Source organism: Zophobas morio, unplaced genomic scaffold, assembly GCF_036711695.1.
Source record: "Zophobas morio isolate AGI-343-1 ecotype UQ-CSIRO unplaced genomic scaffold, CSIRO_AGI_Zmor_V1 ptg000002l, whole genome shotgun sequence".
NCBI lineage: Eukaryota > Metazoa > Arthropoda > Insecta > Coleoptera > Tenebrionidae > Zophobas > Zophobas morio.
The window spans coordinates 1,254,237-1,279,671 of NW_026972107.1; the positions used below are offsets into that span (position 1 = coordinate 1,254,237).

Here is a 25,435-nt window from a genome sequence, read left to right on the forward strand (position 1 = left end):
AATTCTTGTAAGCGGAATAAACAATTTTTCGAACGGCGGCACCGCTTTAATTAAGCTATTGTTGTCTGGAAGATTTGTTCAGCTTATAATCTGTCGAAAATAAAATTATAGCACTAGCAATAATTTAATTATCCTTTTATGTCAATGACTACGTGATTTATCTCAGAATGCTAACAGAAAATACATTTTTTTGCGTCCAGTGCAGCAGTAGCTTGCAAGTGTCATAATGATAATTTTGAAAATCGTCTTCGTTTTAGTAAGTTAATATATTTTTTTATTTATGAATGACAGGTACTTTCGTAGGGTTTATATAACGTGGCAACTTGCTTGAGTGCTGTTTCAAATTTTGAATGTTCGCAAAGTGGAAGATATCCGGATCCTCAAGATTCTGGGTGTTCTAGTTATTATTTGTGTAGTGAGTTGCCGGGGGGAATTTTTGTTAAAAACAGCTACACGTGTAACCAGGGCAGTAGATTTGATTCTGAATTAGAAGAATGTTCCTCCAGTTATCGCTGTCCTGGAAGGTGCTTGGTGGAAGAAGATCGCTTTGAATGCACAGATATTGGAAGATTTAAAAAACCGAACGACTTATCCTGTACCAAGTACTACTTGTGTTCTCGACTACAAGAAAATGTTTTTCTCAAAAATGAATTTTTTTGTTCCGGGGGATCATACTTTGACGACTCTTTGCAACAATGCAGCAGCAGTTACGTCTGTCCTTGCACGAACACATCTCTTACGACTACAGTACCACCGCTTCGAACAACATCATCTTCTAAAGAAGTAACAACTACAAAAACTTCTGGTCGTTACAACGGGAAAGAAGATGTTGAATTTAAGTGTAACAGAACTGGCAGATTTAGTAATCCAGAGGATGCAACCTGCACTAAATATTATCTGTGTTATCTCCTCATAGATAGCACCTACGCAAAAAAAGAATACCTCTGTCCGCTTGGACATTTATTCGATCCCGTACTTCACATTTGTACTTTATTTTATCGCTGTACTGTGACCACCGCTAAACCAACTACAATGTCAGAAGTTGTAACTACAACCAGCGTGATTAATTCCACTTGTGGTACTTCACAACTGGAAGAATTTACATGTTCGACTAAAGGAAGATTTAAAAATCCACAAGATACCACGTGTGCTACATATTTTTTGTGTTCGCTTCTTCAGAACGGTTCTTTTATACAAACGGAGTACAGTTGTCCGTTGGGTTCTTTCTTTGATCCAGATCTTCAAATATGTAGCGGGTTTTATGACTGTCTTTGTGGTACGAATCGACCAGTTGTATCAACTTCAACTGTAGAAACTTCACCATTAGAAGATATTACAACGTCTTCAACAGCTAACTTGAGTTCAGAAAGTGCTGAAACTTCTTCTTCAGAACATATCACATATCCCACAACAGTTTTCACCTTTACAACCTCTACGTCAACGGAATGTTTTGTTGATAGAAACAATACGCAAGAATTTAGTTGTTCAGAAAAAGGCAGATTTCGTAATCCCAAAGATGAAAGTTGTACAACATATTTCCTATGTAATCTGTTACGAAACGGATCGTTCGTTGAGACACAATATGGTTGTCCCGCTGGTTCACGATTTGATCCAGAACTCCAAGTTTGCAACATTTTCTACGTGTGTCCTTGTGAAGTGACCAGTACAACTTCAGAAATCAATACCCCAAGTTCAGAAAGTGTTGAACCATCATCTTCAGAAAGTACTAGATTGACTACAACACCTTTTGCGTCAACAACTTCGACATCAACTGAATGTTTTGCTCATCAAAATAATATAGAAGAATTTAGTTGTTCAGAAGAGGGACGATTTCGCCATCCAAAAGATGAAACTTGTACAACATACTTTTTGTGTAATTTGTTAAGAAATGGATCTTTCGTTCAAACACCGTATACTTGTCCTTCTGGTTCGAGGTTTGACCCTGAACTCCAAATCTGCAACATTTTCTACGTGTGTCCTTGTTTGGTAACAAGTACAACATCTTCAACATCTACCTTGAGTTCAGAAAGTGTTGAACCATCATCTTCAGGAAATACTAAATCGACTACAACATCTTTTGCGTCAACAACTTCGACGTCAACTGAATGTTTTGCTCATCAAAATAATATAGAAGAATTTAGTTGTTTTGAAGAGGGACGATTTCGCCATCCAAAAGATGAAACTTGTACAACATACTTTTTGTGTAATTTGTTAAGAAATGGATCTTTCGTTCAAACACAATATACGTGTCCCTCAGGTTCGAGGTTTGACCCTGAACTCGAAATCTGTAATATTTTCTACGTGTGTCCTTGCTTGGTAAGAAGTACAACATCTTCAACATCTACCTTGAGTTCAGAAAGTGTTGAACCATCATCTTCAGGAAATACTAAATCGACTACAACACATTTTGCGTCAACAACTTCGACGTCAACTGAATGTTTTGCTCATCAAAATAACATAGAAGAATTTAGTTGTTCCGAAGAGGGACGATTTCGCCATCCAAAAGATGAAACTTGTACAACATACTTTTTGTGTAATTTGTTAAGAAATGGATCTTTCGTGCAAACACAGTATACTTGTCCTTCTGGTTCGAGGTTTGACCCTGAGCTTCAAATCTGCAATATATTCTACGTGTGTCCTTGTTTGGTAACAAGTACAACATCTTCAACATCCACCTTGAGTTCAGCAAGTGTTGAACCATCATCTTCAGGAAACACTAGATCGACTACAACACCTTTTGCGTCAACAACTGCGACGCCAACTGAATGTTTTGCCCATCAAAATAACATAGAAGAATTTAGTTGTTCAGAAGAGGGACGATTTCGCCATCCAAAAGATGAAACTTGTACAACATACTTTTTGTGCAATTTGTTAAGAAATGGATCTTTCGTTCAAACACAGTATACTTGTCCTTCTGGTTCGACGTTTGACCCTGAACTCCAAATCTGCAATATTTTCTACGTTTGTCCTTGTTTGGTGACAAGTACAACATCTTCAACATCTATCTTGAGTTCAGAAAGTGTTGAACCATCGTCTTCAGGAACTACTAGATCGACTACATCACCTTTTGCGTCAACAACTTCGACGTCAACTGAATGTTTTGCTCATCAAAATAACATAGAAGAATTTAGTTGTTCTGAAAAGGGACGATTTCGCCATCCAGAAGATGAAACTTGTACAACATATTTTTTATGTAATTTGTTAAGAAATGGATCTTTGATTCAAACACAGTATACTTGTCCTTCTGGGTCGAGGTTTGACCCTGAACTCCAAATCTGCAATATTTTCTACCTTTGTCCTTGTGTGGTAACAAGTACAATATCTTCAACATCCACCTTGAGTTCAGAAAGTGTTGAACCATCATCTTCAGGAAATACTAGATCGACTACAACACCTTTTCCGTCAACAACTTCGACGTCAACTCAATGTTTTGCTCATCAAAATAACATAGAAGAATTCAGTTGTTCTGAAAAGGGACGATTTCGCCATCCAGAAGATGAAACTTGTACAACATATTTTTTATGTAATTTGTTAAGAAATGGATCTTTGATTCAAACGCAGTATACTTGTCCTTCTGGGTCGAGGTTTGACCCTGAACTCCAAATTTGCAATATTTTCTACTTGTGTCCTTGTTTGGTGACAAGTACAACATCTTCAACATCCACCTTGAGTTCAGAAAGTGTTGAAACATCATCTTCAGAAAGTACTAGATTGACTACAACACCTTTTGCGTCAACAACTTCGACATCAACTGAATGTTTTGCTCATCAAAATAATATAGAAGAATTTAGTTGTTCAGAAGAGGGACGATTTCGCCATCCAAAAGATGAAACTTGTACAACATACTTTTTGTGTAATTTGTTAAGAAATGGATCTTTCGTTCAAACACCGTATACTTGTCCTTCTGGTTCGAGGTTTGACCCTGAACTCCAAATCTGCAACATTTTCTACGTGTGTCCTTGTTTGGTAACAAGTACAACATCTTCAACATCTACCTTGAGTTCAGAAAGTGTTGAACCATCATCTTCAGGAAATACTAAATCGACTACAACACCTTTTGCGTCAACAACTTCGACGTCAACTGAATGTTTTGCTCATCAAAATAACATAGAAGAATTTTGTTGTTCCGAAGAAGGGCGATTTCGCCATCCAAAAGATGAAACTTGTACAACATACTTTTTGTGTAATTTGTTAAGAAATGGATCTTTCGTTCAAACACAATATACGTGTCCCTCAGGTTCGAGGTTTGACCCTGAACTCGAAATCTGTAATATTTTCTACGTGTGTCCTTGCTTGGTAAGAAGTACAACATCTTCAACATCTACCTTGAGTTCAGAAAGTGTTGAACCATCATCTTCAGGAAATACTAAATCGACTACAACACATTTTGCGTCAACAACTTCGACGTCAACTGAATGTTTTGCTCATCAAAATAACATAGAAGAATTTAGTTGTTCCGAAGAGGGACGATTTCGCCATCCAAAAGATGAAACTTGTACAACATACTTTTTGTGTAATTTGTTAAGAAATGGATCTTTCGTGCAAACACAGTATACTTGTCCTTCTGGTTCGAGGTTTGACCCTGAGCTTCAAATCTGCAATATATTCTACGTGTGTCCTTGTTTGGTAACAAGTACAACATCTTCAACATCCACCTTGAGTTCAGCAAGTGTTGAACCATCATCTTCAGGAAACACTAGATCGACTACAACACCTTTTGCGTCAACAACTGCGACGCCAACTGAATGTTTTGCCCATCAAAATAACATAGAAGAATTTAGTTGTTCAGAAGAGGGACGATTTCGCCATCCAAAAGATGAAACTTGTACAACATACTTTTTGTGCAATTTGTTAAGAAATGGATCTTTCGTTCAAACACAGTATACTTGTCCTTCTGGTTCGACGTTTGACCCTGAACTCCAAATCTGCAATATTTTCTACGTTTGTCCTTGTTTGGTGACAAGTACAACATCTTCAACATCTATCTTGAGTTCAGAAAGTGTTGAACCATCGTCTTCAGGAACTACTAGATCGACTACATCACCTTTTGCGTCAACAACTTCGACGTCAACTGAATGTTTTGCTCATCAAAATAACATAGAAAAATTTAGTTGTTCCGAAGAGGGACGATTTCGCCATCCGAAAGATGAAACTTGTACAACATACTTTTTGTGTAATTTGTTAAGAAATGGATCTTTTGTTCAAACACAGTATACTTGTCCTTCTGGTTCGAGATTTGACCCTGAACTCCAAATTTGCAATATTTTCTATGTTTGTCCTTGTTTGGTGACAAGTACAACATCTTCAACATCCACCTTGAGTTCAGAAAGTGCTGAACCATCATCTTCAGAACATACTAGATCGACTACAACACCTTTTGCGTCAACAACTTCGACGTCAACTGAATGTTTTGCTCATCAAAATGACATTGAAGAATTTAGTTGTTTCGAAGAAGGACGATTTCGCCATCCAAAAGATGAAACTTGTACAACATACTTTTTGTGTAATTTGTTAAGAAATGGATCTTTCGTTCAAACACAGTATACTTGTCCTTCTGGTTCGAGGTTTGACCCTGAACTCGAAATCTGCAATATTTTCTACGTGTGTCCTTGTTTGGTGACAAGTACAACATCTTCAACATCTACCTTGAGTTCAGAAAGTGTTGAACCATCATCTTCAGGAAATACTAGATCGACTACAACACCTTTTGCGTCAACAAATTCGACATCAACTGAATGTTTTGCTCATCAAAATAACATAGAAGAATTTAGTTGTTCCGAAGAAGGACGATTTCGCCATCCAAAAGATGAAACTTGTACAACATACTTTTTGTGTAATTTATTAAGAAATGGATCTTTCGTTCAAACACAGTATACTTGTCCTTCTAGTTCGAGGTTTGATCCTGAACTCCAAATCTGCAATATATTCTACGTGTGTCCTTGTTTGGTAACAAGTACAACATCTTCAACATCTACCTTGAGTTCAGAAAGTGTTGAACCATCATCTTCAGAAAATACTAGATCGACAACAACACCTTTGGCGTCAACAACTTCGACGTCAACTGAATGTTTTGCTTATCAAAATAACATAGAAAAATTTAGTTGTTCCGAAGAGGGACGATTTCGCCATCCGAAAGATGAAACTTGTACAACATACTTTTTGTGTAATTTGTTAAGAAATGGATCTTTTGTTCAAACACAGTATACTTGTCCTTCTGGTTCGAGATTTGACCCTGAACTCCAAATTTGCAATATTTTCTATGTTTGTCCTTGTTTGGTGACAAGTACAACATCTTCAACATCCACCTTGAGTTCAGAAAGTGCTGAACCATCATCTTCAGAACATACTAGATCGACTACAACACCTTTTGCGTCAACAACTTCGACGTCAACTGAATGTTTTGCTCATCAAAATGACATTGAAGAATTTAGTTGTTTCGAAGAAGGACGATTTCGCCATCCAAAGGATGAAACTTGTACAACATACTTTTTGTGTAATTTATTAAGAAATGGATCTTTCGTCCAAACACAGTATACTTGTCCTTCTGGTTCGAGATTTGACCCTGAACTCCAAATTTGCAATATTTTCTATGTTTGTCCTTGTTTGGTGACAAGTACAACATCTTCAACATCCACCTTGAGTTCAGAAAGTGCTGAACCATCATCTTCAGAACATACTAGATCGACTACAACACCTTTTGCGTCAACAACTTCGACGTCAACTGAATGTTTTGCTCATCAAAATGACATTGAAGAATTTAGTTGTTTCGAAGAAGGACGATTTCGCCATCCAAAAGATGAAACTTGTACAACATACTTTTTGTGTAATTTGTTAAGAAATGGATCTTTCGTTCAAACACAGTATACTTGTCCTTCTGGTTCGAGGTTTGACCCTGAACTCGAAATCTGCAATATTTTCTACGTGTGTCCTTGTTTGGTGACAAGTACAACATCTTCAACATCCACCTTGAGTTCAGAAAGTGTTGAACCATCTTCTTCAGAAAATACTAGATCAACTACAACACCTTTTGCGCCAACAACTTCGACGTCAACTGAATGTTTTGCTCATCAAAATAACATAGAAGAATTTAGTTGTTCCGAAGAGGGACGATTTCGCCATCCAAAAGATGAAACTTGTACAACATACTTTTTGTGTAATTTGTTAAGAAATGGATCTTTCGTTCAAACACAGTATACTTGTCCTTCTGGTTCGAGGTTTGACCCTGAACTCGAAATCTGCAATATTTTCTACGTGTGTCCTTGTTTGGTGACAAGTATAACATCTTCAACATCTACCTTGAGTTCAGAAAGTGTTGAACCATCATCTTCAGAACATACTAGATCGACTACAACACCTTTTGCATCAACAACTTCGACGTCAACTGAATGTTTTGCTCATCAAAATAACATAGAAGAATTTAGTTGTTCAGAAGAGGGACGATTTCGCCATCCAAAAGATGAAACTTGTACAACATACTTTTTGTGTAATTTGTTAAGAAATGGATCTTTCGTTCAAACACAGTATACTTGTCCTTATGGTTCGAGGTTTGACCCTGAACTCCAAATCTGCAATATCTTCTACGTTTGTCCTTGTTTGGTAACAAGTACAACGTCTTCAACATCTACCTTGAGTTCAGAAAGTGTAGAACCATCATCTTCAGGTAATACTAGTTCGACTACAACACCTTTTATGTCAACAACTTCGACGACAACTGAATGTTTTGCTCATCAAAATAATAAAGAAGAATTTAGTTGTTCCGAAGAGGGACGATTTCGCCACCCAAAAGATGAAACTTGTACAACCTACTTTTTGTGTAATTTGTTAAAAAGTGGATCTTTCGTTCAAACACAGTATACTTGTCCTTCTGGTTCGAGGTTTGACCCTGAACTCCAAATCTGCAATATTTTCTACCTTTGTCCTTGTGTGGTAACAAGTACAATATCTTCAACATCCACCTTGAGTTCAGAAAGTGTTGAACCATCATCTTCAGGAAATACTAGATCGACTACAACACCTTTTCCGTCAACAACTTCGACGTCAACTGAATGTTTTGCTCATCAAAATAATATAGAAGAATTTAGTTGTTCCGCAAAGGGACGATTTCGCCATCCAAACGATGAAACTTGTACAACATACTTTTTGTGTAATTTGTTAAGGAATGGATCTTTCGTTCAAACACAGTATAGTTGTCCTTCTGGTTCGAGGTTTGACCCTGAACTCCAAATCTGCAATATTTACTACTTGTGTCCTTGTTTGGTGACAAGTACAACATCTTCAACATCCACCTTGAGTTCACAAAGTGTTGAACCATCATCTTCAGAAAATACTAGATCGACTACAACACCTTTTGCGTCAACAACTTCGACGTCAACTGAATGTTTTGCTCATCAAAATAATATAGAAGGATTTAGTTGTTCCGAAGAAGGACGATTTCGCCATCCAAAAGATGAAACTTGTACAACATACTTTTTGTGTAATTTGTTAAGAAATGGATCTTTCGTTCAAACACAGTATACTTGTCCGTCTGGTTCGAGGTTTGACCCTGAACTCCAAATCTGCAATATTTTCTACGAGTGTCCTTGTTTGATGACAAGTTCAGAAAGTGTTGAAACTTCATCTTCAGAACATATCACATATACTACACCAGCTTTTACCTCTACAACCTCTACGTCAACAGAATGTTTTGTTGATGGAAATAATACAGAAGAATTTAGTTGTTCAGAGAAAGGAAGGTTTCGTAATCCCAAAGATCAAAGTTGTACAACATATTTTCTATGCAATTTATTACGAAATGGGACTTTCGTTCAAACACAGTATATTTGTCCCTCTGGTTCCCGGTTTGACCCGGAACTCCAAGTTTGCAATATTTTTTACACATGTCCTTGTTCTACAAACGTAGAATTACCAACTTTAGAAACATCTACAACACCATCTTCAACCAGTACTGAGCTAACGACACCCCAGGCATGTCTCGCAAACCCAAACAACGAAGAATTTACATGTTCAGAAAAAGGAAGATTTTTGAACCCAAAAGACGAAACCTGTTCCACGTACTATCTCTGTAACCTTCTAAGAAACGGTACTTTAATACAAACCGAGTACTTTTGTCCTCAGGGATCTCACTTTGATCCCAGTATCCAAATCTGTAACACAGACTACGAATGTCCTTGTACAATGTCACCATGAAGTTAGACTGTCAAAATATACGTTTGTCATGTTGAACGAGTTTCATTATTTTTTATGTCCATATTCCAGGTACTTAATACCGTACGTTCGACTTTAATTACTTAGCTCATTTCAGACATTTCTGATCAGCAGCTTTCTCTTCCTCGTTCTTCCACCTGAAATGTCCGAGAGCAAAATTGTAGATTTCAACTCCGACAACTCCCTCTTCCACCCCTTCGTCCAAAAAATCCGCAACTACCGGAGTAAAGACTACTTGATAAAGCTCCTCAAGCGAAACCTCGAGCAGAAGCTCCGGAAGAACAGAAGACAGTACGACGAGAAACCCGAACCGGAAAAAACCAAATGCAAGTGCCACTGCAAGTGCACCGAAAAGACCTTCAGGAAGCGCTGCGGCCACTGCCAGCACCCGCGCCCCCAGCAGCACCCTCCTTACAAGCCCTTCGTCTGCGAGAGCGAGGGCAGCTTCGCCGACCCCAGCAGCTGCCGCCAGTTCTACATCTGCTTCCACAACGAGCAGGACCCCATCGAGGTGACCTGCCCCCGCGGGTTCGCCTTCGACTCCGCCGAGGGCAAGTGCACGCGCAGAGCCGAACGTGAGTGTGCGAAAAAACAGACGGCGACTTACAAGAACTGAAACGGATTTATTAGTAGAAAACGCAGCCGCTTTTACATATTTATTTTGCGCGATGTGACTACAATTCGATGCGGTGGAAATCTGGAACTGGCGTTTCTCTTTTATGTAAAGCGAACGACGTGAGCGGGTTTCGCCAAGAAGTGACAAAACTTTTTATTTTTACGGTGGACATGGCTCAGCTGTCCTTGGTCTCGCGGTAGGCCTCTGAGGGGGACTGCACTTTGGTTTCTTCGTCGAGGCCGGGGATGTCGGCGGTGCTGGACTTCCTGGAGCTGCCGGCGTCGACCCTGCAAGATCTCGGTTAGGGGGTGGAGGCGGCGGGTTGGGGCTTACTCGTAAGAAGATTTGACGGAGGAGGTCTTGAAGAACATCCACTTGCACATTCTGATGAATAACGAGTTATTGCGCTGTTTGTAACTTATATTTACTCGGTGATTTAGATAAGCGGTTATTGCTTAAGTGTAATAAGAACAGAGTGATTCAAGTATGACAAAGTTGTGTATTTTTGGCCCGGGAACGGATGGGGCGGGAGGGGTTCTATTTTAACAGGTGACAGAACCGCGGCACGAATGTCGCAATGATCAAATTTGTACAAAACAATGGGATCTAAATCGCTCGAATGGGCATAATCGTGCATTCGATAAGCTGGTTCACATTAATTACCGTTTAATAGCATTACCAGAAATAAATATAAATATAAATGTTTTCTCGGTTGGTTAAAAACCGGTTTCGGATCATCTAATAAGAGAGTTAAAAACGAATTAACCAGTTTCCGCAATTTTGTTTATTTTTTTATTAATTGTCCCCTTATCTTGACATGTTTGTAATTTAATTTCACTGACGTATTCGTTACTGCACATTTTTAAAGTCCGAAAATTTCTTTGACGAACTAACACGACGTGACGTCATCAATTATTACTTTTCCCCTTCCGCGAATTCAAGGATGACCCAACGCCCCTCCCCGATCCTCAATTTCGCTTAATTTTGAAAAACCTTGTCACGAATCCGGCCTTTGCGAAACCCAGATTCGAGCACTCTTTACGCATTCATCAAGTGAAATCGAAAATTGTTCATTGTTCGGAATTAGTATTCATAAAAAATCATCGAGTCGTTTACTTCCACCTGTCGTAAACATTTTTTGTTTCATCGATTACGTCACAAACAACTCATCGCACGTTCGGTAAACTTATCTCGAATCCCACGATGGGTGTGGGCGGGTATTTGCGTGTCATGGATTGATCAAATTCGCACCGATTTCTGTGACAACCGTTAGAAAATGGGGGAGCATCTCCGAAGGGTGAAGTGTCCGAAATTCTCTCAAACTTATTCAAAAACCAAAAACAAAACGTCCCCGAGATTATTTCAGATTAAACTAGATACAAGGGGTTTCCGAGATTCTTGCAGACTGATGCTTCAAAAACTGGACACAAGGAGTCCCCGAGGTTTTTTCAAACTACTTCAAAAACTAGACACAAGAAATCCCTGAGATCCTTTCAAACTACTTTAAAAACCAGGCACAATGCGACCCGAGGCTCTTTCAAACTACTTCAAAAACTAAACAAAAGGACTCTCCGAATTTTTTTTAAACTACTTTAAAAACCAGACATAAACAAGCCTCGCGATTCTTTCAAACTATCTCAAAAACTAGACACAAACGGTCCCCGAGATTCTTCCAAACTACTTCAAAAATACACACATCCGTGAGATTTTTTCAAACTATTTCGAAAACTAGGAAGACGCAAGGAGTCCCCAAGATTCTTTTAAATTACTTCAAAAACTAGATACAAAGGGTTTTATCAAACTAGCTAAAAAACTGGACGCAAGAGGTCTAGGAGATTCTTTCAAATTACTTCAAAAACTAGACACAAAAGGTCCCCGAGATTCTTTCAAACTATTTAAAAATTAAAAGAAAAGGAGTCCTCGAGATTCTTTCAAACTACTTCAAAATCAAAACAAAAGGGGTCCCCGAGATTCTTCCAAACTACTTCAAAAACCAGACACAAGAGGACGGCGAGATTCATAATTCATGATTTTTAGACAACTTTTTTAAAATTGAAATTTTTAATGGTCCCCCCTTCTTCAAATTTCGCAAAAATTTTGAAATTTTCGAAACTCAATTAAACACATTTTCTTGTAGATTTCGAGATCTAGAACCCAAATCCGGCTTCGGTTTTTTGATATCTGCAACCGTTTTACCAGAGTCGATCGTTGAAATTTCGAAATTTTTGAAATTTTCAAAAATTCGCATTTCGCAGCGATTTTTTCGAAAATGTTGCTTCGTAACTATCAACATGCTATATTTTTGAAATTAGCGTGTCGAGATCTACGTCCTTGAATTTTTTCATAATTTTTAGACAACTTTTTTCAAATTGAAATTTTTTAATGGTCCCCCCTTCTTCAAATTTCGCAAAAATTTTGAAATTTTCGAAACTCAATTAAACACATTTTCTTGTAGATTTCGAGATCTAGAACCCAAATCCGGCTTCGGTTTTTTGATATCTGCAACCGTTTTACCAGAGTCGATCGTTGAAATTTCGAAATTTTTGAAATTTTCAAAAATTCGCATTTCGCAGCGATTTTTTCGAAAATGTTGTTTCGTAACTATCAACATGCTATATTTTTTAAATCAGCGTGTCGAGATCTGCGTCCTTGAATTTTTTCATAATTTTTAGACAACTTTTTTAAAATTGAAATTTTTTAATGGTCCCCCCTTCTTCAAATTTCGCAAAAATTTTTACATTTTCGAAACTCAACTAAACACATTTTCTTGTAGACTTCGAGCTCTAGAATCCAAATCCGACTTCGGTTGTTTGATACCTGCAACCGTTTTTCCAGAATCGACCGTTGAAATTTCGAAATTTTAGAAATTTTAAAAAATTCGCATTTCGCAGCGATATTTTCGAAAATGTTGCTTCGTAACCATCAACATGCTATATTTTTGAAATCAGCGTGTCGAGATCTACGTCCTTGAATTTTTTCATAATTTTTAGACAATTTTTTTAAAATTGAAATTTTTTAATGGTCCCCCCTTCTTCAAATTTCGCAAAAATTTTGACATTTTCGAAACTCAACTAAACACATTTCCTTGTAGATTTCGAGCTCTCGAATCCAAATTCGGCTTCGGTTTTTTGATTCCTGCAACCGTTTTTCCAGAATCGACAGTTGAAATTTCGAAATTTTTGAAATTTTCAAAAATTCGCATTTCGCAGCGATTTTTTCGAAAATGTTGCTTCGTAACCATTAACATGCTATATTTTTGAAATCAGCGTGTCGAGATCTACGTCCTTGAATTTTTTCATAATTTTTAGACAACTTTTTTTGAATTGAAATTTTTTAATGGTCCCCCCTTCTTCAAATTTCGCAAAAATTTTGACATTTTCGAAACTCAACTAAACACATTTTCTTGTAGATTTCGAGCTTTAGAACCCAAATCCGGCTTCGGTTTTTTGATACCTGCAACCGTTTTTCCAGAATCGACCGTTGAAATTTCGAAATTTTCAAAATTTTAAAAATTTCGCATTTCGCAGCGATATTTTCGAAAATGTTGCTTCGTAACCATTAACATGCTATATTTTTGAAATCAGCGTGTCGAGATCTACGTCCTTGAATTTTTTCATAATTTTTAGACAACTTTTCTAATATTGAAATTTTTTAATGGTCCCCCCTTCTTCAAATTTCGCAAAAATTTTGACATTTTCGAAACTCAACTAAACACATTTTCTTGTAGACTTCGAGCTCTAGAATCCAAATCCGGCTTCGGTTTTTTGATACCTGCAATCCTTTTTCCAGAATCGACCGTTGAAATTTCGAAATTTTTGAAATTTTCAAAAATTCTCATTTCGCTACGATTTTTTCGAAAATGTTGCTTCGTAACCATCAACATGCTATATTTTTTAAATCAGCGTGTCGAGATCTACGTCCTTGAATTTTTTCATAATTTTTAGACAACTTTTTTTAAATTGAAATTTTTTAATGGTCCCCCCTTCTTCAAATTTCGCAAAAATTTTGACATTTTCGAAACTCAACTAAACACATTTTCTTGTAGACTTCGAGCTCTAGAATCCAAATCCGGCTTCGGTTGTTTGATACCTGCAACCGTTTTTCCAGAATCGACCGTTGAAGTTTCGAAATTTTAGAAATTTTAAAAAATTCGCATTTCGCAGCGATATTTTCGAAAATGTTGCTTCGTAACCATCAACATGCTATATTTTTGAAATCAGCGTGTCGAGATCTACGTCCTTGAATTTTTTCATAATTTTTAGACAACTTTTTTAAAATTGAAATTTTTTAATGGTCCCCCCTTCTTCAAATTTCGCAAAAATTTTGACATTTTCGAAACTCAACTAAACACATTTTCTTGTAGATTTCGAGCTCTAGAATCCAAATTCGGCTTCGGTTTTTTGATACCTGCAACCGTTTTTCCAGAATCGACCGTTGAAATTTCGAAATTTTCAAAATTTTAAAAATTTTGCATTTCGCAGCGATATTTTCGAAAATGTTGCTTCGTAACCATCAACATGCTATATTTTTGAAATCAGGGTGTCGAGATCCACTTCCTTGAATTTTTTCATAATTTTTAGACAACTTTTTTTAAATTGAAATTTTTTAATGGTCCCCCCTTCTTCAAATTTCGTAAAAATTTTGACATTTTCGAAACTCAACTAAACACATTTTCTTGTAGATTTGGAGCTCTAGAACCCAAATCCGGCTTCGGTTTTTTGATATCTGCAACCGTTTTACCAGAGTCGATCGTTGAAATTTCGAAATTTTAGAAATTTTCAAAAATTCGCATTTCGCAGCGATATTTTCGAAAATGTTGCTTCGTAACCATCAACATGCTATATTTTTGAAATCAGCGAGTCGAGATCTACGTCCTTGAATTTTTTCATAATTTTTAGACAACTTTTTTAAAATTGAAAACCACACATTTTCTTGTAGATTTTGAGCTCTAGAACCCTAATCCGACTTCGGTTTTTTGATACCTGCAACCGTTTTTCCAGAATCGACCGTTGAAATTTCGAAATTTTAGAAATTTTCAAAAATTCGTAACCATCAACATGCTATATTTTTGAAATCAGCGTGTCGAGATCTACGTCCTTGAATTTTTTCATAATTTTTAGACAACTTTTTTAAAATTGAAATTTTTTAATGGTTCCCCCTTCTTCAAATTTTGCAAAATTTGAAGAAAAGTAGACACAAGAGGTCCCCGAGATTCTTTCAAACTACTTCAAAACCAGACACAAAGGGCCATCGAGATTCCTTCAAACTACTTCAAGAATCAAATAAAAGTGGCACTCGAGATTCTTTCTAAATACTTCAAAAACCAGACACAAAGGATCGCCGAAATGCTTTCAAACTGCTTCAAAATTTAGACACAAGGGGTCCTCGAGATTTTTCGAATTATGTACTTAGAAAGTAAAACACAACGGGTTCAGGAGATTCTTTCAGGGGGTGGAAATCGGGAATTTTCCAGAGATACCAATAGCTCTGAGAAACCAAAGCGTTGTTACTTTTAAATGAAGTAAAATTTCGGCCTTTCGTTCCAGGGTGGCATAAATTTTCCGGTGTTCTACACATCTGGATCTCCCTTTCAAAATCTCTAACACTTCCAGAATAAATATTTTTATTTAAGTGTTTGTTTGGTTGCCTAGACACGATAATTTTATGATTGATGTTTACAAGAAACGACTAAATTTTCCGGGAGTTTGTTAAAACTTTTAGTACATTGTGCATTTTGTGGTGTCGACTGAGTTTAAAAACAAGCAAAAATACGAAAAATAAGCAAAACCAAATTTGAGATTTCAATTTACTTGGAATTTTCCTCAACTTAGTTAAAATTTTGTTACGTCATTGTTGGTACCTTCTACGTTACCATTCTAGTACCCTCTGATGCAACTTTCGCGTTACTGGGGCAGAATATAGTACAACTTTCCAATAACTATGCAAGTAGGAATGCCAATTTAAAAACAAAAGTTGTCTTCGTTTTGAACGAAACCGGAAATATCAATTTTATTCCTCGATGAACCGAAGGTGTGTCGAATTCAGTTAATGAAACCTCCAAAATTAACATCGTGGGCAATTAAGTTTTAAAATTTACAGTCTATGAATTCGATCTGAATAATAAACAAATTAGGCTTGAAATGCACTGTGGGAGGACCGTACTTAACCGCTAATAAAAAAGTAAAAACTGATTGTATGACTTAATTTAATTAATTAGCCGAAACAATTCGAAAAAAGCATAAACGATTACACCCCTCCATCCACCTCGTTTATGCCATGTCCTCCGGAAGCCGTCTGCATGACAATTCCCTACGTAACACACCTTATTGACATTTTCACTAGTTCACCCACTTTTCAATCGCATCTGTATTCAAACTGCCGTACCATCTGTCTCTTCTCCGACGAAATACCTGGACGTTTGCCCATCGCAGCGCTCTCTCGCATATTCATGGCCTTAACCACTTTCTAATCGCTTCGGCAGGGCGACTTAGGGTGCCCCAAAGTCACCATCCACCCATCCCGCCCGCGCCCATCGTGGGCCGTCGAGATGAGTTTTCCGTGCGTCCGATCTGGTTCGTTTGTGAGGTAATCGATCCAACGCAGAAAATGATTGTTATAGAACGTTGCGACAGGTGGAAGTTAACGACTGGAATAATTTTTTATTAATGCTAATTTCGAACAATGCACAATTTTCGATTTCACTCGATGAATGCGTAAAGAGCGAATTTGGGTTTCGCAAAGGCCGGAATCGTGACAAGGTTTTTCAAAATTAAGCGAAATTGAGCATTGTTTGGGTGCGCGCTAAGGGGAATTCGTTGTGGATGCGATGGAGGAATGAATAATTTAAGACGTAGTTTACATGCACATCTTCCTCATGCGAGATAAGTAATAATTGATGACGTCACGTCATGTCACTTCGTCATGGGTGACAGGGCGGCGTGCTGAAGTCCTCGGGTTAGGACCTCGAAAGCTTTTAAAATGTGACTCGCTAGACGAGGTATAAAATTTTTTTGGTTTTTTGTATGAAAAAATGATATTAATATAGATGTATCATACATCAAACTGCAGCTTTTTTCATATTCTAGAGCGCAGAGACCAGTTCAATCAACTAAAAAAATATGGCTGAGAAATATCGTAAAAAAAGTACCATTGTATGTTTTCTTTTCAAGTTTTTTGAGTCATAACCATCATAGAATCGTTTGAATCGCACATGGATAAAACATCACTTTTTACAGGGCGCAGAGTCATTAAATGTTTGTTAGTGGCACAATTTGTTTAAATAATAATGTGTTTATTAAAATGAAAATATACCACAAATTAATGCAAAATATGTCGAATAATTTTAACAGGAATATCAGAGGAAAATTAATGATCTATTGGTTAGCAGAGTTTCTAACAAAAACTAACAATTATTGAAAAAAAATGGGTATCAATTCGACAGAATTTGAGCAGTTAGTTCAGTAAAAATAGGGGTAAAATCAGTTTTATCTTAACAAGTTCCACCCGCCCCCTATTTTCTCAGAGGATATGTCATTTGCCAAAATAAGACTTATGTTAGCAAGTACTAGCCAAAATGCGTCTTATCTTACCAAGTACTAGCCCCGCCCACCCGCCCCCTGTTTTTTCAGAGGATATGTCATTTGCCAAAATAAGACTTACGTTGGCAAAAGATAAGATCGATTTTGGCAAATGACATAGCCTTTAAGAAAAGAGAGTACCTGCTAAGATAAGAGTGATTTTGGCAGGCACTTTCAAATTGTTTATAAACAGGAATACGTGGAACCTCAAAATTGTTTTAAATTTTTCAAAAAAAAAACGGAGTCCCAAAATGAACTCAAAAACATAGAACACCGAAGTCTCCCAAAATTGTTTTAAATAATTTACAAAAAAAAATACTTATATTTTCATGTTGTCAAAAGAAATCTACACATACTAAAACAAAGAGGCAAAATGTCAGCCCGCCCACCCACCCTGTCTCAATTGTTATGATTTTTTTATTCATCGTGAACCAAGGGGGTGGAGCTTAACTGCAAAATACTCATTTCTCCACAAGAAATTAAAAACATATTTTTGACAGTTTTGCTCGATTTCGATTTCTCAATTTTTCGATATATTACTGTTGGGATTTTTCAATTTATCGATTCTTCGATTTCTCGATTGCTCATATTTTCGGTTTCTCGAATTTCTTCATTTTTCGATTTCTCAATTTTCCGATGTTTCAGTTTTACGATTTTTTTATTTTTTTATTTTTCAGTTTTCAATTTTTGAGGTTTCTAAATTTTTCGATTTCTCAATTTTTCGATTAACTGATTTTTTTATTTTCTCTATTTCTCGATATTTGAATTCTTTCTTCAATTGTGATTTTTCAATTTTTCGATTTGTGAATTTTTCAAGATTTCAGTTTTGAATTTTTTCATTTTTTCGATTTTTCAATTTTCCTTCCATTTTTCGATAGGTATTTTAATTTTTCAATTTTTAAGTTCTAGATTTTCCGTTAATTTTTTTTGTTTTCCTTGATGTTTTGATTTGTCGATTATTCGATTTTTCAAATTCTCAGTTTAGATTTTTTGGTTTTCCAATTCTTCGATTTTTAAATTGTTTAATTTTTAGATTGTTCAATTTCTCGATTTTTAAATTTTTCAATTTTTCGGTTTACTGATTTTTTTTTTTCATTTAAAATATTTCAATTTTTCAATTATTAATTTTCGATTTTTCAATTTTGGTCTAATTTGATTTCTTAATTTTTTTATTTTTTGACTCCTCTACTGTTGATGTTTTGATTTCTCGATGTTTCAGTTTTTGAACATTCCGATGTTTCGATTTTTCGACTTTTTTGCTTTTCGAGTGTTCAATTTTTTGATTTTTGAATTTTATATTTTTGTTTTTTTGGTTTTTTTGGTGTTTCGATTTCCCAATTCTTTAATTTTTCGATACTTTAATTTTTCAATTTTTCGAATTTTAAAATTTTTGATTTTTCTGTTCTTTTATTTCTCAATTTTTGGAATTTTTTGAATTTTACATTTTTCAATTTTTTCTATTTTTTGATGCTTGGATTTCTCAATTTTTCAAGTTTTCAATACTCAATTTTAATCAGGATTTGAATATTGAGAACTTTTCAATTTCTAGATTTTCAATTTTCAGATAAAATATCTTTAATAACTTTACGATACTTCAGTTTTGCTCGATTTCAATTTCTCAATTTTTCGATATATTACTGTTGGAATTTTTCAATTTATCGATTCTTCGATTTCTCGATTGTTCATATTTTCGATTTCTCGAATTTCTTCATTTTTCGATTTCTCAATTTTTCGATTAACTGATTTTTTTATTTTCTCTATTTCTCGATATTTCAATTCTTTTTTCAATTGTGATTTTTCAATTTTTCGATTTCTGAATTTTTCAATGTTTCAGTTTTGGAATTTTTCACTTTTCCGATTCTTCAATTTTCTTGCCATTTTTCAGTTTTTCAAGATTTCAGTTTTGAATTTTTTCACTTTTTCGATTTTTCAATTTTCCTTCCATTTTTCAGTTTTTCAGTATTTCAGTTTTGGGATTTTGCAATGTCTCGGTTCTTCAATTTTTCCATTTTTTGATGTTTCGATTTCTCGGTTTTTCAATTTTTCGATAGGTATTTTAATTTTTCAATTTTTAAATTCTAGATTTTCCGTTAATTTATTTGTTTTCCTTGATGTTTTGATTTCTCGATTATTCGATTTTTCAAGTTGTCAGTTTAGATTTTTTGGTTTTCCAATTCTTCGATTTTTAAATTGTTTAATTTTTAGATTGTTCAATTTCTCGATTTTTAGATTTTTCAATTTTTCGGTTTACCGATTTTTTTTGTTGTTCAATTCTTGGATTTTTAAAATTTTTGTTTTTTCAATTTTCCTATTTATCAACTTACTGGGATTTCAATGTTTTGATTTTTTTATTGTTCAATTTCTGGATTTTTTGAATTTTTAGTTTTTGATACGATTTTTTTTTTCAAAAATTATCAGTTTTTCAGTTTATTAACTTTACGATACTTCAGTTTTGCTCGATTTCGATTTCTCAATTTTTCGATATATTACTGTTGGGATTTTTCAATTTATCGATTCTTCGATTTCTCGATTGTTCATATTTTCGATTTCTCGAATTTCTTCAATTTTCCGATATTTCAGTTTTACGATTTTTAAATTTTTTTATTTTTCAGTTTTGAATTTTTGACGTTTCTAAATTTTTCGATTTCTCAATTTTTCGATTAACTGATTTTTTTATTTTCTCTATTTCTCGATATTTCAATTCTTTCTTCAATTGTGATTTTTCAATTTTTCGATTTCTGAATTTTTCAATGTTTCAGTTTTGGATTTTTTCACTTTTCCGATTCTTCAGTTTTCTTTCCATTTTTCAGTTTTTCAAGATTTCAGTTTTGAATTTTTTCACTTTTTCGATTTTTCAATTTTCCTTCCATTTTTCAGTTTTTCAGTATTTCAGTTTTGGGATTTTGCAATGTCTCGGTTCTTCAATTTTTCCATTTTTTGATGTTTCGATTTCTCGGTTTTTCAATTTTTCGATAGGTATTTTAATTTTTCAATTTTTAAATTCTAGATTTTCCGTTAATTTATTTGTTTTCCTTGATGTTTTGATTTCTCGATTATTCGATTTTTCAAGTTGTCAGTTTAGATTTTTTGGTTTTCCAATTCTTCGATTTTTAAATTGTTTAATTTTTAGATTGTTCAATTTCTCGATTTTTAGATTTTTCAATTTTTCGGTTTACCGATTTTTTTTGTTGTTCAATTCTTGGATTTTTAAAATTTTTGTTTTTTCAATTTTCCTATTTATCAACTTACTGGGATTTCAATGTTTTGATTTTTTTATTGTTCAATTTCTGGATTTTTTGAATTTTTAGTTTTTGATACGATTTTTTTTTTCAAAAATTATCAGTTTTTCAGTTTATTAACTTTACGATACTTCAGTTTTGCTCGATTTCGATTTCTCAATTTTTCGATATATTACTGTTGGGATTTTTCAATTTATCGATTCTTCGATTTCTCGATTGTTCATATTTTCGATTTCTCGAATTTCTTCAGTTTTACGATTCTTCAATTTTCTTTCCATTTTTCAGTTTTTCAAGATTTCAGTTTTGAATTTTTTCACTTTTTCGATTTTTCAATTTTCCTTCCATTTTTCAGTTTTTCAGTTTCGATTTCTCGGTTTTTCAATTTTTCGATAGGTATTATAATTTTTCAATTTTTAAGTTCTAGATTTTCCGTTAATTTTTTTGTTTTCCTTGATGTTTTGATTTGTCGATTATTCGATTTTTCAAGTTCTCAGTTTAGATTTTTTGGTTTTACAATTCTTTAATTTTTAAATTGTTTAATTTGTAGATTGTTCAATTTCTCTATTTTTAAATTTTTCAATTTTTCGGTTTACCGATTTTTTTTTTTCATTTAAAATATTTCAATTTTTCAATTATTAACTTTTCGATTTTTCAATTTTGGTCTAATTTGATTTCTTAATTTTTTGATTTTTTGACTCCTCTACTGTTGATGTTTTGATTTCTCGATGTTTCAGTTTTTGAACATTCCGATGTTTCGATTTTTCGACTTTTTTGCTTTTCGAGTGTTCAATTTTTTGATTTTTGAATTTTAGATTATTGTTTTTTTGATTTTTTTGGTGTTTCGATTTCCCAATTCTTTAATTTTTCGATACTTCGATTTTTCAATTTTTCGAATTTTTAAATTTTTGATTTTTCTTTTCTTTTATTTCTCAAATTTTGGATTTTTTGAATTTTACATTTTTCAATTTTACTATTTTTTGATGCTTGGATTTCTCAATTTTTTAAGTTTTCAATACTCAATTTTTCAGGATTTGAATATTGAGAACTTTTCAATTTCTGGATTTTCAATTTTCAGATAAAATATCTTTAATAACTTTACGATACTTCAGTTTTGCTCGATTTCAATTTCTCAATTTTTCGATATATTACTGTTGGAATTTTTCAATTTATCGATTCTTCGATTTCTCTACTGTTCATATTTTCGATTTCTCAATTTTTCGATTAACTGATTTTTTTATTTTCTCTATTTCTCGATATTTCAATTCTTTCTTCAATTGTGATTTTTCAATTTTTCGATTTCTGAATTTTTCAATATGTCAGCTTTGGATTTTTTCACTTTTCCGATTCTTCAATTTTCTTTCCATTTTTCAGTTTTTCAAGATTTCAGTTTTGAATTTTTTCACTTTTTCGATTTTTCAATTTTCCTTCCATTTTTCAGTTTTTCAGTATTTCAGTTCTGGGATTTTGCAATGTTTCGGTTCTTCAATTTTTCCATTTTTTGATGTTTCGTTTTCTCGGTTTTTAAATTTTTGGATATTTTAGTTTTTCAGTTTTTAAAGTTTTAGATTTTTAGATTTCTCACTATCTCGACTTTTCGATTTTTTAGTTCCATGATTTTTCAATTTGTCCAATTTTTAAATTTTAGATGTTTTGTTTTCTTTGATGTTTTGAGTTCTCGATCATTCGATTTTCTGAGTTTTCAGACTTGGATTTTTTTTGTTGTTCAATTCTTGGATTTTTAAAATTCTTGTTTTTTAAATTTTCCTATTTATCAACTTACTGGGATTTCAATGTTTTGATATTTTTATTGTTCAATTCCTGGATTTTTTGAATTTTTAGTTTTTGATACGATTTTTTTTTTCAAAAATTTTCAGTTTTTCAATTTATTAACTTTACGATATTTCAGTTTTGCTCGATTTCGATTTCTCAATTTTTCGATATATTACTGTTGGGATTTTTCAATTTATCAATTCTTCGATTTCTCGATTGTTCATATTTTCGATTTCTCGAATTTCTTCATTTTTCGATTTCTCAATTTTCTGATGTTTCAGTTTTACGATTTTTATTTTTTTTTATTTTTCAGTTTTCAATTTTTGACGTTTCTAAATTTTTCGATTTTTCAATTTTTCGATTTCTGAATTTTTCAATGTTTCAGTTTTGGATTTTTTCACTTTTCCGATTCTTCAATTTTCTTTCCATTTTTCAGTTTTTCAAGATTTCAATTTTGAATTTTTTCACTTTCTCGATTTTTCAATTTTCCTTCCATTTTTCAGTTTTTCAGTATTTCAGTTCTGGGATTTTGCAATGTTTCGGTTCTTCAATTTTTCCATTTTTTGATCTTTCGATTTCTCGGTTTTTCAATCGATAGGTATTTTCATTTTTAATTTTTTAAGTTCTAGATTTTCCGTTAATTTTTTTGTTTTCCTTGATGTTTTGATTTGTCGATTATTCGATTTTTCAAGTTCTCAGTTTAGATTTTTGGTTTTCCAATTCTTCGATTTTTAAATTGTTTAATTTTTAGATTGTTCAATTTCTCGATTTTTAGATTTTTCAATTTTTCGGTTTACCGATTTTTTTTTTTTCATTTAAAATATTTCAATTTTTCAATTATTAACTTTTCGATTTTTCAATTTTGGTCTAATTTGATTTCTTAATTTTTTGATTTTTTGACTCCTCTACTGTTGATGTTTTAATTTCTCGATGTTTCATTTTTTGAACATTCCGATGTTTCGATTTTTCGACTTTTTTGCTTTCCGAGTGTTCAATTTTTTGATTTTTGAATTTCAGATTTTTGTTTTTTTGATTTTTTTGGTCTTTCGATTTCCCAATTCTTTAATTTTTCGATACTTTAATTTTTCAATTTTTCGAATTTAAAATTTTTGATTTTTCTTTTCTTTTATTTCTCAATTTTTGGATTTTTAAAATTTTACATTTTTCAATTTTACTATTTTTTGGTGCTTGGATTTCTCAATTTTTCAAGTTTTCAATACTCAATTTTTCAGGATTTGAATATTGAGAACTTTTCAATTTCTGGATTTTCAATTTTCAGATATTTTAATTGTTTTATTTTTTAATGTTTCGATTTCTCAATTTTTCGATATATTACTGTTGGGAATTTTCAATTTATCGATTCTTCGATTTCGCGATTGTTCATATTTTCGATTTCTCGAATTTCTTCATTTTTCGATTTCTCAATTTTCCGATGTTTCAGTTTTACGATTTTTAAATTTTTTTATTTTTCAGGTTTCAATTTTTGACGTTTCTAAATTTTTCGATTTCTCAATTTTTCGATTAACTGATTTTTTATTTTCTCTATTTCTCGATATTTCAATTCTTTCTTCAATTGTGATTTTTCAATTTTTCGATTTCCGAATTTTTCAATGTTTCAGTTTTGGATTTTTTCACTTTTTCGATTCTTCAATTTTCTTTCCATTTTTCAGTTTTTCAAGATTTCAGTTTTGAATTTTTTCACTTTTTCGATTTTTCAATTTACCTTCCATTTTTGAGTTTTTCAGTATTTCAGTTCTGGGATTTTGCAATGTTTCTGTTCTTCAATTTTTCCATTTTTTGATGTTTCGTTTTCTCGGTTTTTAAATTTTTGGATATTTTAATTTTTCAGTTTTTAAAGTTTTAGATTTTTAGATTTCTCACTATCCCGACTTTTCGATTTTTTAGTTCCATGATTTTTCAATTTGTCGAATTTTTAAATTTTGGATGTTTTGTTTTCTTTGATGTTTTGAGTTCTCGATCATTCGATTTTCTGAGTTTTCAGACATGGATTTTTTTTGTTGTTCAATTCTTGGATTTTTAAAATTTCTGTTTTTTAAATTTTCCTATTTATCAACTTACTGAGATTTCAATGTTTTGATTTTTTTATTGTTCAATTTCTGGATTTTTGAATTTTTAGTTTTTGATACGATTTTTTTTCAAAAATTTTCAGTTTTTCAATTTATTAACTTTACGATACTTCAGTTTTGCTTGATTTCGATTTCTCAATTTTTCGATATATTACTGTTGGGTGGTTTTCAATTTATCGATTCTTCGATTTCTCGATTGTTCATATTTTCGATTTCTCGAATTTCTTCAATTTTCCGATGTTTCAGTTTTACGATTTTAAAATTTTTTTATTTTCTAGTTTTCAATTTTTGACGTTTCTAAATTTTTCGATTTCACAATTTTTCGATTAACTGATTTTTTTATTTTCTCTATTCCTCGATATTTCAATTCTTTCTTCAATTGTGATTTTTCAATTTTTCGATTTCTGAATTTTTCAACGTTTCAGTTTTGGATTTTTTCTCTTTTCCGATTCTTCAATTTTCTTTCCATTTTTCAGTTTTTCAAGATTTCAGTTTTGAATTTTTTCACTTTTTCGATTTTTCAATTTTCCTTCCATTTTTCAGTTTTTCAGTATTTCAGTTCTGAGATTTTGCAATGTTTCGGTTCTTCAATTTTTCAATTTTTTGATGTTTCGTTTTCTCGGTTTTTAAATTTTTGGATATTTTAATTTTTCAGTTTTTAAAGTTTTAGATTTTTAGATTTCTCACTATCTCGACTTTTCGATTTTTTAGTTCCACGATTTTTCAATTTGTCCAATTTTTAAATTTTAGATGTTTTGTTTTCTTTGATGTTTTGAGTTCTCGATCATTCGATTTTCTGACTTTTCAGACTTGGATTTTTTTTGTTGTTCAATTCTTGGATTTTTAAAATTTTTGTTTTTTAAATTTTCCTATTTATCAACTTACTAGGATTTCAATGTTTTGATTTTTTTATTGTTCAATTTCTGGATTTTTTGAATTTTT

General features: G+C 33.2%; 2 protein-coding genes and 1 long non-coding RNA gene across 4 annotated transcripts; 2 read left to right on the forward strand and 1 right to left on the reverse strand.

Annotated features, from left to right (window-relative positions):
- Positions 1 to 189: 189 nt before the first annotated feature.
- On the forward strand, positions 190 to 9,222 carry LOC135123758 (serine-rich adhesin for platelets-like). 2 transcript variants are annotated; one of them, XM_064048645.1, is made up of 3 exons: positions 190 to 256; positions 304 to 2,594; positions 3,255 to 9,222. In XM_064048645.1, the coding sequence occupies exons 1-3, from the start codon at positions 227 to 229 to the stop codon at positions 9,184 to 9,186; spliced, it is 8,253 nt and encodes a 2,750-aa protein (XP_063904715.1). In that variant the 5' UTR covers positions 190 to 226; the 3' UTR covers positions 9,187 to 9,222. The 2 variants fall into 2 exon arrangements, with proteins under 2 accessions (XP_063904715.1, XP_063904711.1); XM_064048641.1 differs by having other exon boundaries at positions 304 to 9,222.
- Positions 9,184 to 9,820, forward strand: LOC135123772 (uncharacterized). Its single transcript, XM_064048652.1, has 2 exons — positions 9,184 to 9,255; positions 9,302 to 9,820. Exons 1-2 carry the CDS (start codon positions 9,241 to 9,243, stop codon positions 9,818 to 9,820), a joined length of 534 nt encoding a protein of 177 aa, XP_063904722.1. The 5' UTR covers positions 9,184 to 9,240.
- On the reverse strand, positions 9,808 to 10,546 carry LOC135123779 (uncharacterized). Its single transcript, XR_010279718.1, has 2 exons — positions 10,154 to 10,546; positions 9,808 to 10,107 (listed from the first exon to the last, which is right to left on the reverse strand). It is a non-coding gene; the product is annotated as an uncharacterized LOC135123779 (long non-coding RNA).
- Between the last annotated feature and the right edge of the window lie 14,889 nt (positions 10,547 to 25,435).

Coding starts and splice junctions, on each gene's coding strand:
- LOC135123758 (XM_064048641.1), top strand. CDS start 227: ATGATAATTTTGAAAATCGTCTTCGTTTTA. Junction 257..303: donor TGAAAATCGTCTTCGTTTTA/GTAAGTTAATAT, acceptor GTACTTTCGTAG/GGTTTATATAACGTGGCAAC.